This window comes from Marmota monax, unplaced genomic scaffold (assembly GCF_021218885.2).
Source record: "Marmota monax isolate L192 unplaced genomic scaffold, Marmota_monax_Labrador192_F-V1.1 WCK01_AAM20220418_F8-fsc00054, whole genome shotgun sequence".
Classification (NCBI taxonomy): domain Eukaryota; kingdom Metazoa; phylum Chordata; class Mammalia; order Rodentia; family Sciuridae; genus Marmota; species Marmota monax.
Genome location: NW_026692145.1, coordinates 4755493 through 4774048, shown reverse-complemented (window position 1 = coordinate 4774048; position 18556 = coordinate 4755493). Strand labels below are relative to the sequence as shown.

The following is an 18556-nucleotide window of genomic DNA, read 5'->3' as shown; positions in this document are numbered from 1 at the left end:
GCCACTCTGCACTGTTCTGGGGCGCATGGAAATTGTCGGGAGGGGATGGGAATTCATATTTGCAACTTTGGGCAAAGCTCCCACTAAGGTATCCTTTTGCAATTAGCCACCTCATACAGGAAGCGCCTGCTGAGGGGAAGGCAGCTGGGCACCCCTTCCTTCCACAGGCCTGAGGGCAGACTAGGGAGTTCACCTGAAGCTGAGTTCTCTTCTTTAGCACCACCTATTCCAGTGAATGGACAAGCACAAGTGTTTGGTTGGGGTCCGGTAGGGGCTCAGAAGGGCTTGTGCTACCAGAATGACAACTGCTATGAGCTTTGAACTGTCTTGACATTGCATCGAGCTATGGCCTGACAGGTCACTGTGGCTTTTCTTCCTGGAACTTGTCACTCGAACAATTTCAGATTGGGATGGTGGTGACTTTGAGGCAGTTTTAACCCCATTCCTTTATGCCCCTAGTTTGAGGACAGTGGAAGGATCACAGGGTTGGTGTGTCTCATCACTGGAGTGGGAGACCAGAATCCCACACTAGTTGCTTGGAACAGTAATTTCAACATGGTGGTGGAGGGCCTCAGGCCCAGGCTAGAGAAGGCTTCAAACTGGAGCTCTGATGACCTCAGAAATACCTAAAGCTCCCTTTTCTTTCTGGAGGGGCATGGTCCTTAAGCATCGTTTCCCACCCAGCAAATCATGGAAATGGATTGTCATTCTTGCTGTGAGTGTCATTTCCTTTGTCTGAATGGTAACAGCATGGCACTAAAGTTTTCAAGCTTCCTGACTCACTTGTCAGTGTACTTCAGGGCACAGTTCTACCACGGACATGGACAAAGAGCAAGGAGGGGGAGGTATAAGGCTAAATTTGGAGCTTATGTGGTCTGAGGGATGTTGATCTTACTGTTGTTTTTGCAAAGCTAGGCATCAAACCTGAGCTCCTATCTTGGCATCAACTTGAGAACTGCCCTGGATTATGGTACCTGTCCACCTACCAGCTCTTTGAGGTGTGTTTGCTGGGAATTGGGAAATATTAAATGGCTGGGTAGGAATACATGTGGTAGGATCCTCGCTGAGAACAGTCACACTATAAAGCCTTCCTGAAGAAATCCTGTTTGAAGCCAAACTTTAGGGGCTAAAGGCTGCTGTGTTTCATGGAACCCAGTTTTGAGGCTGTCAGACTCTCCATGGAGGTGAAATAAGGTAAGGTGAAATCTCTAGGAGTCTTAGGTCCAGATGTAACTTGCTAGTTCAAAGAAGCTGCAAGCTGAAAAATAAAAAACAAACCAACAAACTTGTGAAACTAGTTGAGGCAAAGAGGCAGCAGAGCCATGGTGGGGAGATACTTGCCCAAGGCTTCAGGTTCCATTGGCATCTAGAGATGTCAGATGACTGAAGCCATGAACTCATGAAGCACCAAGAGACTTTTCCATGCACAGGTTAGGGCTGAAGGTAGAAAGATGATCTAGTCTGTTCCCGTCATTGTACAGATGAGGAAACTGAGGCCTAGGAAAGTAGCTGCCAGAGGCCATGTGTGTAGTAGGTGGCAGAAACAAGACTCAAACCCACAAGAATGCTATTTCCATTGAGGTCTACTACTTCAGAGAAAAAAATGTGGGCAGGGAGCACTTATTGGAACCTGAAGAAGAGAGAAGGAAAATTGAAGTCAGGGGTGGGGAAGGGGGCTGCCAAGGTTCTAAGAGGAAGGAGGGAGAATAAAAGGCTTGAGGAAAAGTGAAGAGAGATGTCTAATCTCTTTGGGCAAAAAGACTGTCAACTCCATCCTCTATCCAGCATTGGACTCTCCATGTTCTGTTCTTAGGTTCCATTGGCATACAACCAGAAAATGGGGAAGAACCATGGTTTGGTCAGTGAAAGAAAAGAAAAGCCTAGAGTATACAGAAGCAGGACAATAAGACAATTTGAGGGACACTACAGTTCTAACTGAAACTTACTCATCATTCTCCCAGCACTGATAGTCCCCGTTGGCTTGTCTGTCACTAGGTCATAAAGCTATTGAAGGTTGGAACTATATATTACTTACCTCTTTATCTCCAGGGCCTTGCATAGTACCATGGCATGCAGTAGTTGTCAGAAAAATATTTGTTAGCAACGTGACATCAGTGAATACATTTTTGTGTGTATTTCTAAGCCCAGTACATGTTAGGTGATTCCCAAGAAGCATCTCTGGGTTGTATTGCAAATGCCAAGACATCCTAGGTGGGAACCTCCCTGGGAGGCCAGCCACTATCTGCCAAAATGAGAAGGGACTCCTGGGATTTTCCCAACTGAGAGGACAGACTGCAGACCTGGGAGGCCCCATTGGGACTAGGTGAGGTCTTCACGAAGGAATAGGACTAGCAAAATTCCTAGGGTCTCCATCTGGCAATGGGCCTCCAGAACAGATTTTGGCTGTTTGTCTCCCAACTGTCAATGCCTTTCTGCCAAAGGTCTCCAGGAATGCTTGGTGGTTGAGCAAGTTGCATTTATTGTTCATTGCAGCAAGGGAAAAGGCACAGCATAGGGGATCATGGGGAGTCTCAGGAAGCGGGTCCTAGAATGGACTTATTATAGGATTCCAGTTGGGTTGGGGGGTTTGGGGGGAGGGTTTAAGGAAGCTGGACTCACTCTGAATTGGATACTGTCAAGAAACAGGGATAGGACTGGGGTTGTGGCTCAAAGATAGAATGCTTGCCTACCATGCATGAGGCACTGGGTTCGATCCACAGAACCACATAAAAATAAAATAATGTTATAACTAAAAATAAATATTAAAAAAAGAAGCAGGGATAATCCTCTAATTGGATAGGAGGGCAGGCTAGACCACCACCAAAGCTATAAGGAAGCAGCAGTCACTCAGATTAGCTAAACTGGGGGGATCATTTTTGTGGTCTGGGCAATGTTGATGTTTTTGTGTGCATTCACACGATTGTGGAGTGGTCTCTTTTTTGTGTGTTGGTGCATCACGGTCACACAGTGACCTTGTATGATGCCAATGTCCTGTGAATCCATGTTCAACAAAACACCCAGACCCAGATATGAGTGCCAAGCCAATTGGCAGCCACACCAAGGCCTTGCCAGCAATACCAGGCCAGCTTCCGAATGTCAGGGACTGCTTTCCTTTCTCAAAATGTCCATTTTGAGGTGATCTCGCACTTCCAACCAGGGCTTGGCAGTTCAGTATCTAAATATTTAGGCCCTCCCTGTACTCTGACCCAGTCACACCCATATGTACAACCAGCCAGGCAGGGGGACGTCATCACTGGCTTGGGCTGCATGTATCTGTGTGTGGTTTTGTGTACGTGTGTCTGTGCCCGCCAGAAATTCCCTGATAAGATGGGAAAGAAGCCAGAGGCAGTCCTACTTCTCCTCTGGGCCCAGCAGGACTTCCCCTTTGCCCAGAGAGCAAGGCACTGGGATTGAGTCCCAACAATCTCTAGGCAGCAAGGGTACTCTGTTTTAGGTGGAGTCAGGGAAGGAGGGACAGAAGGGATATTGCAGCAGCCAAACTTGAGAGGAACGGGAAGGGAAGGGGTAGTAGTGGAAGGGAGGGGAGAGTTCCTTTGTATAAATGGGTCTCTAGAGAAGCTGCTGGTTTTCCTTCAAGGAAGCAGCCTGTAGTAGGTCACTGTGTATTCCCACCCCCATCCCTTTCTGTTCTAAGCCTCTTGTCTCCAAAACAGGCCTCGTTGATTAGAACAACAAAAAATCACATATGTTGACCTCATCGTTCACTCAGAGGCTTAATCTGACCCCTTTCCAATCACACAAACTTTCTTCCCTAAGTTCTACCTCTTCAGCTTTAAAATATTAGGACATCTCTTGCTGTTCGTTATAGGTGGCCAGGCAAAGGCTACTATCATCCCTAAGTGGGACCAAGGTGCCATCTGAGATCATTTGTAAAATGGCAAAGGAAAGGAGGGTGAAATCAAGTGGGAGAGCTCAAAATGCTTGGTATTTTGGCAAAGCCCCAACTCTTCTTCCCAGGGCATGACTTGCCCTGTCCTGCACTGTGGTGTGGCCTAGCTAATCACAGAGCTGCTATCAAGGGCCAAACCTCAATTGCCACTGCTAGTCTGTGGAGTCAGAATTCAGACCCTGTGATCTTTGGTGGCCTATGCAAATTAAATGTATCCTGGGTAAGTGGCAAGTTGTGGCAGGGGGTGACATGATGAGGATCTGAATGTTCTCCCATAAACAACCTGAATTACAGAGATCAGAGGCTACAAGACAGGATTGTTTTCTATGGTCAACCCTGTTATCTAGCATCATCCAACCAACCAATCAAGGACTGTTCAGCACTTTGTCAGGGTTTTGTGGGTGTGGCATGTGGTCCCCATCTTGAGGAAATAAAAAGTCCCTAGTCTGGGATAGCTTACAATTCCTTTAGAATGACTTAGAGAATAATAGACATGTGCTGGAGGTAAAGCTCAATGGTAGAGCAGCACATGCTCTGGATTCCATTCCAGCACCACCAAGGATCTCTGATCTTAACACTACCCAATGTATACATACATCAAAACATCACAATGGTAACTCCCCAACTATGTGCAATTTTTATGGTCTTGTTTTTGGTGCTGGGGATTGAACTTGGGGCCTTGGACAGGCTAGGCAAGTGCCCTACCACTGAGCTATATACATCCCAGCCCCAACTTTTGTTTTATGTATCAGTTATGAAAAAAAACTTAAAAATTGACTCTCAGAGATCAGATAAATCATGCATGGACACTACTCCACTTGGCATCATGCCATCAAGGCAAGACTTGGTTTGGGCCTTGAAAGACCAGCATGATTTTGATAGATAAAAGAGAAGAAGAATGGCATTCCAGATCTATGTGTGAGTCATAGGAAAGGTGGTTGGACACACAGAGTGGGCCGAGATCATGATGTATGCTACTGGAGACTTTGGATTTGATGTATTGGTGACAGGAATTCACTGTACATTCTTAAGAGGGAGGGGACAAAGATCAAGCAGTACTTTAGTAAGTAACCTAGCAGCAGTTGTTGGCTAAGGATGATATTTTCATTGAGCTCTATTCTTGGCATGTTCATAGTACTTTGTCTTTCTATGGACACATCTCATTATATTGTACTTGTACATTACTCACTGACACCAGGAGTTTGTTAAAAGTAGTGAATATATATATATATATATATATATATATATATATATATATATATATTTGGCATCCAGGGATTGAACTCAGGGGGCTTTACCACTAAGCTGCAGACCCGGCCCTTACTATTTTTTTTTTTTTTGAGACAGTGTCTCATTAAGTTGTTCAAGTTGACCTTGACCTTGACCTTGAGATCCTCCTGCCTCAGCCACCTGAGTAGCTAGGGTTTCAGGTATGTGCCACTGTGTTCAGAAGTGGCAATGTTTTATCCATCTTCCAATTATGACATTTACCTGGCTCATAGTAGGCAATGAACACTGATTAGATGAATGGATCATTTAATTTGAATTAACTGAATTACAATGACATACCACACAAGGATAATAACTCAAAGAATTAGGCTGAATTGTACATATCACTGAAGTAAGACAGATCACAATTTGATCTTTTCTTTATGATCTTCTTACTCTTATCTTTGTAAGCAGTAATTATTTTTTTAAATATATTTTTTAGTTGTTGATAGATCTTTTATTTTTTTTAAATTTATCTATACATGGTGCTGAGAATCGACAATGCCTCACACATACCAGGCAAGTATGCTACCACTGAGCCACAGCCACAGCCCCTGTAAGCAGTAATTATTGATGCTAGATGAGTTTTCTACATAGGAGTTTGGGTACATCATATGTCAGATCATATTCCACTTGACTTGTGTCCACCAGAGTAAGAACCTGTTTTAGTGCAGCTAATTGTTACAATGGAGTTCTGGCCTGTTTTCCTAGTGTTCAGAAGGGATTTGGTTGTAGCTTCAATTCTCTAAAGCAAGTATTTTTTTTTTAAATTCAGGCCAGCAATAATTTTATCTTTATGGAAAGATTCATAAAACTCTTACAAGTAGTAAGCATTTACTCTCAATTGAAATGAGTTGACTTTTATTTTTTAAATTTTAGTTTTTTTGGTACTGCGGATGGAATCCAGGGTCTTGTGCATGCTAAGCATGTGCTGTACCACACAGAACTCTGCACCCTCAGTTCAGGTTTAATTTTTAAAAGTTAAGTAATTTAAGCCAGGTGTGGTGGCACATGCCTATAATCCCAGATGCTTAGGAGGCTGAGGCAGGAGGAACACAAGTCCAAGGCCAGCTTTAGCAATTTAGTGAGACCCTAAGCAACTTAGTGAGAACTCGTCTCAAAATAAAACATTAAAAGAACTGGGGATATAGCTCAGTGGTAAAGCACCCCTGGGTTAAATTCCCAGTATGCCCTCCAAAAAGTAAATTTAAAATGCCAAAAATGAGTTGACTTATGAAACTTTGATTTGTATTCCCTGATCATCTATAAATTCTAGAGAAAAGGTGTTGAGAAGGGTGGGTTTCTGGTTTGGGGAACAATAGGCAGACAAGTCAAGAGATCATGAACTTATCTAAGGAGTCCATCTCTAAGTTTAGCCATGAAGCACCTGGTTTTTGAACACTTCTTTGTATCTGTAAGATGGGTCCTTCTGCCCACTCAGGAGCAGTTCAGTTCTAGAACAGGAGTTACTCCAGGTAAAGCTGAGTCTATTGTTTGTTCACTCATTCAACAATAATTTATTTATTTTATTTTTAAAAGTATTTATTTTTCAATTGTAGTTGGACACAATACCTTTATTTTATTTATTTATTTTTATGTGGTGCTGAGGATCGAACCCAGGGCCTCGCACGAGTGTTCTACCACTGAGCCACAACCCCAGTCCCAACAGTGATTTATTAAGCACCTACTATGAGCCAGAATCTGTGCAATGTTCTGGAGATATAACTGTAAGCAAGATGTTAATGCCTTGCATGGTTCCTGTTCCAAGAAGCCATGGGTGAGCACATAAGACACAAAAACAAGGATCAGCCTTGGAAGGGTCAGGAAAGTCTTCATTGAGATAGCAAATCTCCCTGGAGGAAAGGACAGGGTCAAGTGCTGTAGGCAGAGGGGTCTGGAAGGAGGAGAGAAGTTTAGGGAATGATAGGATTGAGTGTGGAGTAGGGAATACTGGTATCCACTCTCTGAGCGGATACCAGTCCCTGTGGACAATCCCGCAAGCACACACACAAATAAATCCACACTTCAGCAGTGCCTGCTGTCTGATATGCACAGCTTTTCTCCCTCCCTCATCCACCCACCCCCTTTAAAAGAACAGAATTTAATTTAGAAGAATCAGATTTTATTTCATGATGTGAACATTTAAGAATTTGCCTACTGGTTGAAAATATTCACAAAGGTCTCGATCATTCGCTCACATATACACAAAGTCTGCTGAATAAAAAATGTTCCTTTACCCATCCAACCCATTGTTAGGGACTGAGAAGTTCTTGCCTATTTCACTGTGGTGGTTCAATCTTCGTGAATATTGAAGAGTTTGGCTACTTCATTGAGATCTTCATGCTGCTCACCATCCTTAATGATCTGAGAGAGAGAGTAACAATAGGTCTCTAACTCACTCCATGTGCATCCAGGCCTGGCCCACACAATAGGGTTTCCTGGGCTAGGCCCCAGCAAACATTGGGCGGGAGTTGTGGGAACAGCTGTCTGCTAACCCCAAATGAACAGCTTACTAACTCCCAGGCCACCCCGCCAAGTCCCAAGTGAAAAAGAAATGTTCCTGAGCCAAAGCTATACCTTTGTTCTGCTTTAGGCACAATGTGAACTGGGCAGACAATGCATCTCAGGGCACGGGATGAAGTCAGTAAAATACGACCCACACTTCCCATCTTCCTTTAAGAACTCTGAGAGACACCTACCTTTCTTGCTATTGGCATTCGGTTAAAGATGTTCCACAACAAGATCCCCACTACCACTTTGTCCCTGAGATAGAAGATGACACCTTTGCCGTAGTCCTCTCCTTGGACAGGGGCCTGTGGAACCGCAGGGGTGGTGGGAGGAACGGCGATTTCAGATGCCTCTGCCTCTGTCTCACTCTCTGAGCGGATACCAGTCCCTGTGGACAATCAATCCCCCAAACACACACACAAATAAATCCACACTTCAGTTATTACGAGCTTGGGAAATTCTAGAAGGCAACTGTCTTTCGAGACTTGTTTCAAGCTGTTTTTAGATGATTTGCTTTTCTACGTTCCTCAGTGCACTCTGGGCTTCTTCAGCCTCTCTCTATTGGCAAAACCAAGGGAAGTTCTTCCTTGCCAGCTGCCAGACACTGGTCAGTCTGACCCTGAACTTCCCTCACTATCTCATTTTAAATTTATGCTATGGATATTTCCTGGTATCTGGATTCCTTCAATCTGCAGAAGACTTGCTCTTGTTCTGTGAGAAATATTCTAGAGCTGCATGGTCCAGTTCAGTGGCCACTAGCCACATGAAGCTATTTAAAAGAAAATTATGTCGAATCCGATAAAATGCAGAATTCTGTTCCTTGTTTGCACATACCACATTTCTTCTTTAAAACAATTTTTTGTGGTACTTGGGATGAAACCTAAGGGCCTTGCACGAGCTAGGCAAGTGTACTACTACTGAGCTATACCAGTGCTTACGTGCTATATTTTTAAGTATTCAACAGCCACATGTGGCTAGTGGCGAATGGCCTGGACAAAGCAGAGATGGAACACTGCCATCACAGCAAAAGTTCTACTGAAAAGAGCTGCTAGAGAAACAGTTTAGCCAAAGCAGAAACGACTTCCATATGGAAAACCACAGTGGAGGTATGGGAATGAAATGGAATCACAGCACAGGAAGGGGCTACTTTGTCTTCTGAGAAGCACCAGGCTTCAGATAATACTGTTCAATGGATGGAGCTCTGACCTAGAGTTGATAAGTATCTGGGTCTCTCTCCTGTATCCACTTACCAGGAGAGATCAGAATTAAGGACACTTGAATTACTCAGGAAAAGGACCTACATATCCATAAAATGTCTTACTTTCTCCTTCTTCAAAAGCATGTTGCCCTTGAAACACCTCTGGCAAAAAGACACAGAGCCAAGGTCACGGAACAATGCCGAGGAGTTAATGAATGAGACCTGTGTGGGAGGGAAGTCCAATCCAAGAGAGGTGCCTCCTGCCTGAAGCAAACCTGGCATTCAGATCTGACAACTGGAACTGGAAGTAGTTCAAGAACTACTCACCCCAGTGCCTCATTGCCTAGGGCCCATGGGAGACAGAAAGTCCTAAGCTAGGATTCTCAGGCCTGGTTCTTGAAATTAGTATGAAGAAATTTTTTTGAAAAACAAAAGGGAAAAAAATTCCAAACCTAAAAATTTCAGGTTTGTTTCATCATTGAGGTCTTCTCATCCCCTCAAGACAAACTAAACAACAGAGGTGTTGAGTCAGTTGCTAGCCACTGTCCAGGACAGATATAATATTTGAGTCTATGCTTTGCCAGAACCCAGACCACTGAAGAGTAAGGACTTTGGGTTTGGTTTCTTTTAAAGCACAACATGAAGAGAAACTTTTGCTGCCAGTTCCCTCTGACCAATACAGAATCCCCTTGTTCAGGAAAACTCAGGCCACTACTTATGAACACTCTTCTAAGAGAAGGGGCTGGGTTTCCTTACCTGACTGCTCAGTGGCAGATTTTGGGTTGTCTTGTGCAGTTGCTTTTGCAAAAACACCAACTGTGGGCAAACTACTATCCACAAGACCAATAGCTTCATAGCCAACATCAGGGCCCAAGTCACTCCTATGGAAGGATATAGAAGAGGGTGTTCTGTCAAGGGACTGTAAGGAACGATATGATAGCACATATTTTCCACAATGCTGCACTCTCATATGTCAAAAAGAACTTAGGATGGGTAACAATAAGAGAAATGCCAAACTTATCTACTGCCACTAGGACATCTGGGGACAACCATGAAAAAGCAGGATTATCCCAAATAGCCTTTATTTTTCCTTAAGAAGGAAATACATGTCACATACTCATACAATGATTTTTCTGAAATTTATTTATGCTTTTAACATTTGCCACATTTGGGAAGGGATACTTTTGCTATTCACTCCCTTCCTTTAACTTGTCCTGAAATGTTTTTTTATTTGTTTTTGGGTATTGGGGATTGAACCCAGGGGCTCTCTACCTCTCAGCTACATCCCTGGCCCTTTTACAGACAGGGTCTTGCTAAGTTGCTGAAGCTGGCTCAAACTTGTAATCCTTTTGCCTTAGCCTCCTGCATCACTGGGATTACAGGATGCACCATGGCGCCTGGCCTGAAATTATCTGTTTTTGTTTGTTTTGGTACCAGGGATTGAATGGTACCAAAACAAACAAAAGAGGCACTTAACCACTGAGCCACATCCTCAGTCCTTTTTATTTTTTGAGACAGGGTCTCGCTGAGTTGCTTAGGGCCTCACTATATTGCTGAGGCTGATCTCACACTTGCTATCCTCCTGCCTAGCCTCTCAAGTCACTGAGATTATAGGCATATTCCACTGTGCCTGGTAACAATACATTTTTAAAGCTTAGAAGAGTATTTCATTTTTGTGGAACTTGGAATTTGAGATGTTTTATGCTTTCATTAGGTATTTTATTTACCTTTCACCTTCATTTTTAGAGATTGGAATACCTTCTGTAAAGAGGCCCTGTTTATCCAGTTGGCCATTTTATTTTAATTGTTCTTCTTAAAAACTTTTCCTATCATCATCATGCCCTTAATATGCTAGGAACTTCTCAGAATATTTGAGGCACAGACACATCATCACCATGGTTTTGGGTGATAATCTAGGATACTCTGTTTTGTTTCTGCAGCTCTACATTTTATCTTCTTGGCCACAGTAGCTCATTGGACTAGTATGTTCAGGGAAGAGTCTCCAATGCCTCCTTGGAATCTGTTCTTAGGCCCTAACTGATAACTGTATTTTTCTTAACTGCAGTATCTTATATGTGTTGAACCTAAAATTCATCTGTTAATTTTTGCTGCTCACTCATAAAACTGTGACTGTCCTCAAATGTGCTTCCATCAGCTGAGAATATCCCCAATAGCAACCACTGAGAGGCTTCTGAAACCCTGAAGTTTTCTATGTACTCCATCTTTTATAGCAGTAAGATGAAAGTGTATTTAAAAAGGCTAGCTCTGGGATTCAGGACTATCCAGAGCTAACCTTTATCCAAAGAACTGCCCTATCTGCTTTTGAATCGCTGATTGTAAGGGTTACATATGAGTGGGCTGTCTTTTTTCTTCCTGTATGTTGGGCTGATTAGAGTTCCAGTAAAGAAAAAATAAAACATACTGCTGTCTATTCCTAATACTGTACTTTTGTATCACCAACTATAGTTCAAATTCTGAGCTCTTTTGCCAGAAGTGCTGGTGACATCTCCATCTATTCACCTCATTTAATTTATGCCAAACAGGACTCTTTTACCAGAAGGCTAACAGAATAGATGGATATGAAATGGACTCCTCCTGCCATCTATATGAAGCTAACTGGCCCACAAGGAAACTAAACCATAACTCTGTGTTATGACCTTATTAATATCAAGTTCTAAGCAATGGAGTTCCCAAGGCACAGAACTATTACCAGAACATTGACTGATGCCAGTACGGCTTAGCAGCTCCAGTCATATTTTCTCCAGCCAATCTTCCACTCACAACAGCATGATCATGGTGTTCTACTCGCCTTCTACCCAACTTTATATCATAGAAGCATGCAGCATCTCCTGCCTTTGGAAAAAATGTACAACATAGACACATGATCTTTAAAAAAATCAAATTAAAGGTATAATATAAACTTTGGGGGCTTTCAGGACCCTTGCAAAATTAACTGATTCATGTTTTCCATCTTCAGGTTAAAATCCTACCTAAATTAAGAAAAATAGTTGAGATTTAATTTTCTCCCAGTACTAAGGCTTGAACCCAGGGCCACTCTACCACTGAGCTATAACCTCATTCATTCATTCACTGCAGTACTAGGGATTGAACCCACTGGGCACGCTCTCACTGAGCTATACCCCTAGCCCCTTTCATTTTGAGAAAGGGTACTGCTAAATTTCCAAGGCTAGCCTCAAACTTTCGAGCCTCCTGCATCAGCCTTCCATACTGGGATTACAACTAATCATGCCCAGCAAGATTCCATTTTTTTTTTAAGAAAAGCTAGTCTATGCTTTCACAAAGCTAACCTAAATCTCCTTTGCTTCAGTTTATGTATGTCTGTTTCTTCTTATTCTGTCTTAAGCACACAGGCTCTTTAATAATCATAATTTGCAGAATATTCTTTTCAATATGCAGAAACCAGTTTTTAGAAATACTTTCTAAGATAGGGATTTTTTTCATCATTCAGTATTCATTCATTTCTTCAACAAATATTTATGGAGTGCTTATTATGTACAAAAGCATTATGCTGTCTGGGTTGCTGAGATGAAACTGACATGGACTTTGCCTATGAGGAGTATATACCCTAGTACAGGAAAATGCAGTACTATTCATGACTACAGGGCAATGTAAACAAGTAAAGTTCTTCCAACAGGTAGAGACTCAATGAGCTAAGTGTGTCAGCCAGAGGGAGAGACGACCCAGCTAGGGGTGAACAGGGCCAGCTTCATGCAGGATGTGGTATTTGCGTCTTCTAACCCTTGTTCATCTTTATGGCTATTTAGCCTTCCCCAAAGCAACCTAAAAATCCAACAAGTGAGCAATGGCAAAGTAAACTATGAAATCCACTTAATGGAATATTACATAGTCATTAAAGTGTTTACAGAGTCTGAAGCAACATGGAAAATGCTTACATTTATGATATTAAGTAAAAAAACAGCACAATACAAATTTTATATATAGTATGCTCACCATGACTATGTAAAACAAAGAAAAAACTTATGTGTAAGGAAACAAAGGGAAGAAACACACTAAAACATTCATGGTTGCTGCAGGTGATTATCCATCCCCCTTTCTTCTTGTCTGTGTCTTCTACACTGAACACATATCACATTTTTTACAGGTTAAAAAAACCCAGTATATTTTTTGCAGTTCTGGGGACTGAACCCTGGGGCACTTTACCTCTGAGTTGCATTCTCAGTCCCTCCCCATTTTTTAGTACTGAACACAGAACCCAGGAGCACTTTACCAGTGAGCCATATCTGCAGTACTTTTTAAATTTGAGACAGGGTCTTGCTCATTGACTTAGGGCCTAAGTTGCTGAGGCTGGTCTTGAACTTGTGATCCTCTTATCTCAGCCTCCTATGTTGTTGGGATTATAGGCATGTGCCACTGTTCCTGGCTCCCCATACCTTTTTTTTCTTTATTTATTTTTATGTGGTACTGCACATCAAACCCAGTACCTCATAAGTGCAAGGCAAGCACTCTACCACTGAGCCACAACCCCAGTCCCCTGGCCCCTCCCCAGCCCTTTTTATTTTTATTTTTGGTACTGGGGATTGAACTCAGGGGCATTAACTACTGAACTACATCCCTAACCCTTTTTTTGTATTTTATTTAGAGACAGGGTCTCACTGAGTTGCTCAGCACCTCACTAAATTGCTGAGGCTGGCTCTGAACTCAAGATCCTCTTGTCTCAGCTTCCCAAGCTGCTGGGATTACAGGCGTGTACCACAACACCTAGCCACTTTTTTTTTTTTTTTCAATTTTGATACAGGGTCTTGCTGAGTTGCTGAGGCTGGCCATGAACTTGCAATCCTCCTCTTTCAGCCTCCCAAGTTGCTCATAACATAGATGTATGCCACCACCCCTGGTAAAATCCAGTACATTTCATCTAAAAAAAAAGCAGTCTTTGAAGTGAAAAATCCTTTCAAGGCTCCCATGTCCTCAGTTGTAGAGTCCATAATCAAACACAATACACTTGTAATGATTTAGCAAAGGGGAAATTACCTCATAGTCCCTACACTCACTAGAGTCTTGTTTGTGTCATAATAGGTTTCTAAAAACAGCTAAATATAGTACTCAAAGAAAATGAAAACAGAGTGATTTTCCTTTCCAGGGAACATGTAGAAAATTGCTTCATCTTCCATTCCCTAGACTCACGATTGAACTATGGGAACAGCAGATCCATCTGTGTTGTGCATGTGCTTGCCAGGGGTTATGCCACGGTTATGGCCAACAAGTAGAATTCAAAGAATTCTATTCCTGTAGGTACATACACTATTCTGATCTTTTACTAGCTTGCAGATAAGTCCATAGTTCATCTTCTGTTTTTTTTTAAATTTCTTGATCTTCTAAATCAAGCAGTTCACAAGTTTCTATTCTATCCCCTTGGCCTCGAAACACTTCAACCCTATTTGTTTAAGCTGTCAGTGAGCTTTAGCACACCACCTGGAAGACTTGCCCACAGACTGGAGACAATGACTCGTGCCTGGTCATGCTATAGCACACTTACCACCCAGATGTTAGAGCGTGCTTGCAGCTCTGCATTTACCCGGAAGCCACCAAAATCTGAGTCTATTTCTAGGCCACCAGTTTTGGCCAACTCAACATTGGGCTCCAGGCCTACAGCTGCCACTATGTGGTCAGTTTCCACCTGAGGCAAAAAAAGAAAATTCAATTACCACAGTTGCCACTTACGCCTATTCACATAATAGCTACAATCATGCAACTAAGAATAGGGACTTTAAAAAATCGTTGGTTAAATTACCTCTGGTACATAGATCTTCAGTTCCATTTCATAAGCACCCCCCCTTAGCCTGACACACATACCATACATCATCTGAATGGAAATCTGCCACCCTAGCAAGAACTCAAATGATACAGATAGGACGGGGGTAAGGGAAAGTGTTTCACAAGTGCCTACTCTGGCTTTCATCATTCAATTGTGTGTGTGTGTGTGTGTGTGTGTGTGTGTGTGTGTGTGTGTGTTGCTGAGGATAGAACCAAGGGCCTTCTGCAAGCTAGAAAATTTCTCTACTGCTGAGCTATACAGTTTTCATCATCTGTTTTAATGAAGGGACAATTATGACAGTTAATGGTGGCTGCCGAGAAAACAAAATCTAGTGGTGTCAAATGAAGGAGTTAGAATGAGGAAAGGGCAACCCACGAGGCTGTGGTACGTGGATCCCAAGTTCAAGGTCAGCCTCAGCAATTTAGTGAGACCCTGTCTCAAACTAAAAAATGAAAAGGACTGAGAATGTGGCTCAGTGGTAAAGCATGCCTGGGTTCAATCCCCAGTACCAAAAGAAGAGTGGATGAGGGAGAGAGAATGAATGAGGAAAGGGGAGGAGAGGGTTGGAAGACTTTCTAATGGTCTGTTTTCCCCTCCTTACCTTCCTGCCATCTTTCAGCTTGATAAGTAACTTGCCACCACTGACTCCAACTGATTGCACAATCGCATTGGGCATCACATTTACCCCCTCTGTAGAAGCAAATGAAATATAAGGTTGAGTCCAAGGCCTATCACCTTCATGAAAAGTGGGGAAGTTAACTAGAGGTCTCCCCTGTAATCAAATCAGTCGTTTTAAGTATGCAGGCAGCCTTGGAGAGCCATAAAAACCTCTATCCACAGTCTGTTTTTAGCACTTCTGGGTATCTTGTGCATCAGATTCAGAATCCTGGGTGAACTTGGTTGACTGGGGAATGGTAAAACACTGCATCTGCCAGGTGATAGGCCTTATGTCAAGGAGTTCTCAAAAAAGCTAACTTCCCGCTTGGCTACTCTCAAAGGAAATGGAATGGCAGCATATGGAAACAGTCTCTACCTCGTCTGACTTTTTCCATGGTCCAGTTGCTGAGGTATTCAGGGAGGACTTTTCCCATATTTCCTTTCTCAGGGAAGAGCTGAATCACTTCTGTGCCCAAGGCTCGAGCTGGGAAGAAGAAAGGGAGTAGTTATAGCAGGAGGCAAAAGCCAATCCCAAGAAAATAAGAAGGGAAGTATAGGAGCAGTAGGTACCTCTTACTAGATACAGAGCAAAACTGCCCACCAGGCCAGAGCCCCTGCCTATGAGACACTGTGCCATGAGGGCCTTGGTGCTTCAGTTCATCCATAAAGCAAGAACAACAGGTGCCAGAACTGCTGTTTTTGGATGAAGCTACCAAATGAAAACTCAGTACATTTCCACCCCTGCAGTCACCTGAGGTTTGCACAAGTGCTTTGCGACCTCTGAACAGGAAGTACCCTCCTGAGAAGTACCTGAGCTCAAATAGCTGAAAAATAATATTAAGAAAAACAGGTGCAATGAAACAAACATTCAAACTGGAATTCAGAGACCTGTCAAACTGGGAACCATCATGTGCCTGAAGGAAGTATGTGGCTTTTTACAGGGGAAGCCTTTCAAATATACACAGTTCTATAGTCTGCACTGCCCTTGTCATCATAATAACTGACTTCTCTTAATATTTTATTTTTAAGGTATTGTGGTATAGAGAATTGAGGAAAGGAAAGGAAGCACTGCTGGGAAGTTGCTCAGATGACAGCTTTTTGGTCACCCTTCACCCTCACTGGGACTAATCTCAGTGCTTAACTTTTCACTCTACAAAACTTCATCAAATGCTTTCTATTCCTCCTGGTAAATACATCTCTGAAATTTGTGACAGTCTACCAAGATATATGGGATATAAAACTAGAGAAAGAAAATCAAGGTCACTCCCCAGTACTCACCCTTTCTGCCAAGAGCACAGGCCAGTTCGCTACCAAGGAAACCCCCACCGATAATTGTAATTGACTTGACTTCCCGTGAGATCTTCTCCAAGGCTCTGAAGTCTCCAATCTGCAGGATCACACCAGCTTAGTCCACTGATTTCCCAAAGGGGCACAGAATAATAGTCCAAGGAAATATTTTCCTTTAAATCTTTCACAACAATAATTTGCACATAAAATCTCCTTGTATAAAGTGGTTCAATTATAGCTCTGTTATTAATGCAAATTCCTTTTTTCATTTGTAATATGCCTTCTAGTAACAGTGGTTCTCAACTGGTGGGGTTTGCCCTCTCTTCTCCAGGGGGACATTTGGCAGTTTCTGCAGATATTTTTGGTTGTCAGGAGAGGGAAGTACTCCCAGCATCTATTGGATAAACAGGGATGCTGCCAACATCCTACAATGCACAGGACACCCCCACACCCCACACAATTATCCAGTACAATGTGTCAACAGTGCTAAGGCTGACAAACCTTTTTCTTTCAAGAACTTAAAGGATAGTACAAACTTTATCAAATATCCCAAAGTAAACCACTCACTTCCTCTTTACTTGGGCATTCCTTTTGTGGATTTTTTTGTTGTTGTTACTAGGGATTGAACCCAGGGTACTTTACCACTTAGCTACATCTCCAGCCCTGCTCTTCAATTTTTTTTTTATTGGTTGTTCAAAACATTACAAAGCTCTTGACATACCATATTTCATACTTTAGATTCAAGTGGGTTATGAACTCTCATTTTTACCCCAAATACAGATTGCAGAATCGCATCGGTTACACATCCACATTTTTACATAATGCCCTATTAGTAACTGTTGTATTCTGCTACCTTTCCTATCCTCTACTATCCCCCCTCCCCTCCCCTCCCATCTTCTCTCTCTACCCCATCTGCTGTAATTTAATTCTCTCCCTTGTTTTTTTTCCCTTTCCCCTCACAACCTCTTATATGTAATTTTGTATAACAATGAGGTCTCCTTCCATTTCCATGCAATTTCCCTTTTCTCTCCCTTTCCCTCCCACCTCATGTCTCTGTTTAATGTTAATCTTTTTCTTTTGCTCTTCCTCCCTGCTCTGTTCTTAGTTGCTCTCATTACATCAAAGAAGACATTTGGCATTTGTTTTTTAGGGATTGGCTAGCTTCACTTAGCATAATCTACTCTAATGCCATCCATTTCCCTGCAAATTCCATGATTTTGTCATTTTTTAATGCTGCGTAATACTCCATTGTGTATAAATGCCACATTTTTTTTTTTTATCCATTCATCTATTGAAGGGCATCTGGGTTGGTTCCACAGTCTAGCTATTGTGAATTGTGCTGCTATGAACATCGATGTGGCAGTATCCCGGTAGTACGCTCTTTTAAATTTAAAAAAAAAAAAATTGGTACCTGGGATTGAACCCAGGAGAACTGAAGCAGTGAGCCATATCCCCAGTCCTTTTTATGTTTTATTTTGTGACAGGGTCTTGCTAAGTTGCTTAAGACCTTGCTAAGTTGCTGAGGCTGGCTTTGAACTTGGTGATCCTCCTATCTCAGCCTTCCAAGATGCTTGGACTACAGGTGCGTACCACTGCACCTGGAGATTTATTTTAAATTTTGAGACAAGGTCTTGTTAAATTGCCCAGGCTGGCCTTGAACTTTCAATCCTCCTGCCTCAGCCTCCTGAGCTGCTGGGATTTCAGACATGTGCTGCCGTGCCTGGCTATGTGAGTAGTCTTCATATTTCTATTCAAAGTCTCCACACAGCACTTGCAATGAAAAATGCCAAGAGGATATAAGGAGTTCCAATGAATCAAATCCATCCAGAAAAACCAACTAAGGACGAGCAGTACAAAGGAACTATAGCAAACAATAAAAACACTGACTGTATTTTCTCCTAGGATCTGAAAATCCTTGAGTGAGGTATTTGAG

General features: G+C 42.5%; 1 protein-coding gene across 2 annotated transcripts in view; it reads right to left on the bottom strand.

The window, feature by feature from the left end:
* Positions 1–7279: 7279 nt before the first annotated feature.
* The window catches only part of Aifm1 (apoptosis inducing factor mitochondria associated 1), a 35683-nt gene continuing 24406 nt past the window's right edge, over positions 7280–18556 (bottom strand). For both annotated transcript variants that reach the window (XM_058571411.1, XM_046468325.2), the window contains exons 9-16: positions 16615–16723; positions 15713–15820; positions 15281–15369; positions 14401–14541; positions 11596–11738; positions 9642–9766; positions 7879–8075; positions 7280–7543 (exon numbers count right to left, since the gene is read on the bottom strand). In XM_058571411.1, coding sequence (XP_058427394.1) covers positions 7472–7543; positions 7879–8075; positions 9642–9766; positions 11596–11738; positions 14401–14541; positions 15281–15369; positions 15713–15820; positions 16615–16723 — 984 coding nt within the window. In that variant the 3' untranslated portion in view covers positions 7280–7471. The remainder of the gene's footprint in view (positions 7544–7878; positions 8076–9641; positions 9767–11595; positions 11739–14400; positions 14542–15280; positions 15370–15712; positions 15821–16614; positions 16724–18556) is intronic.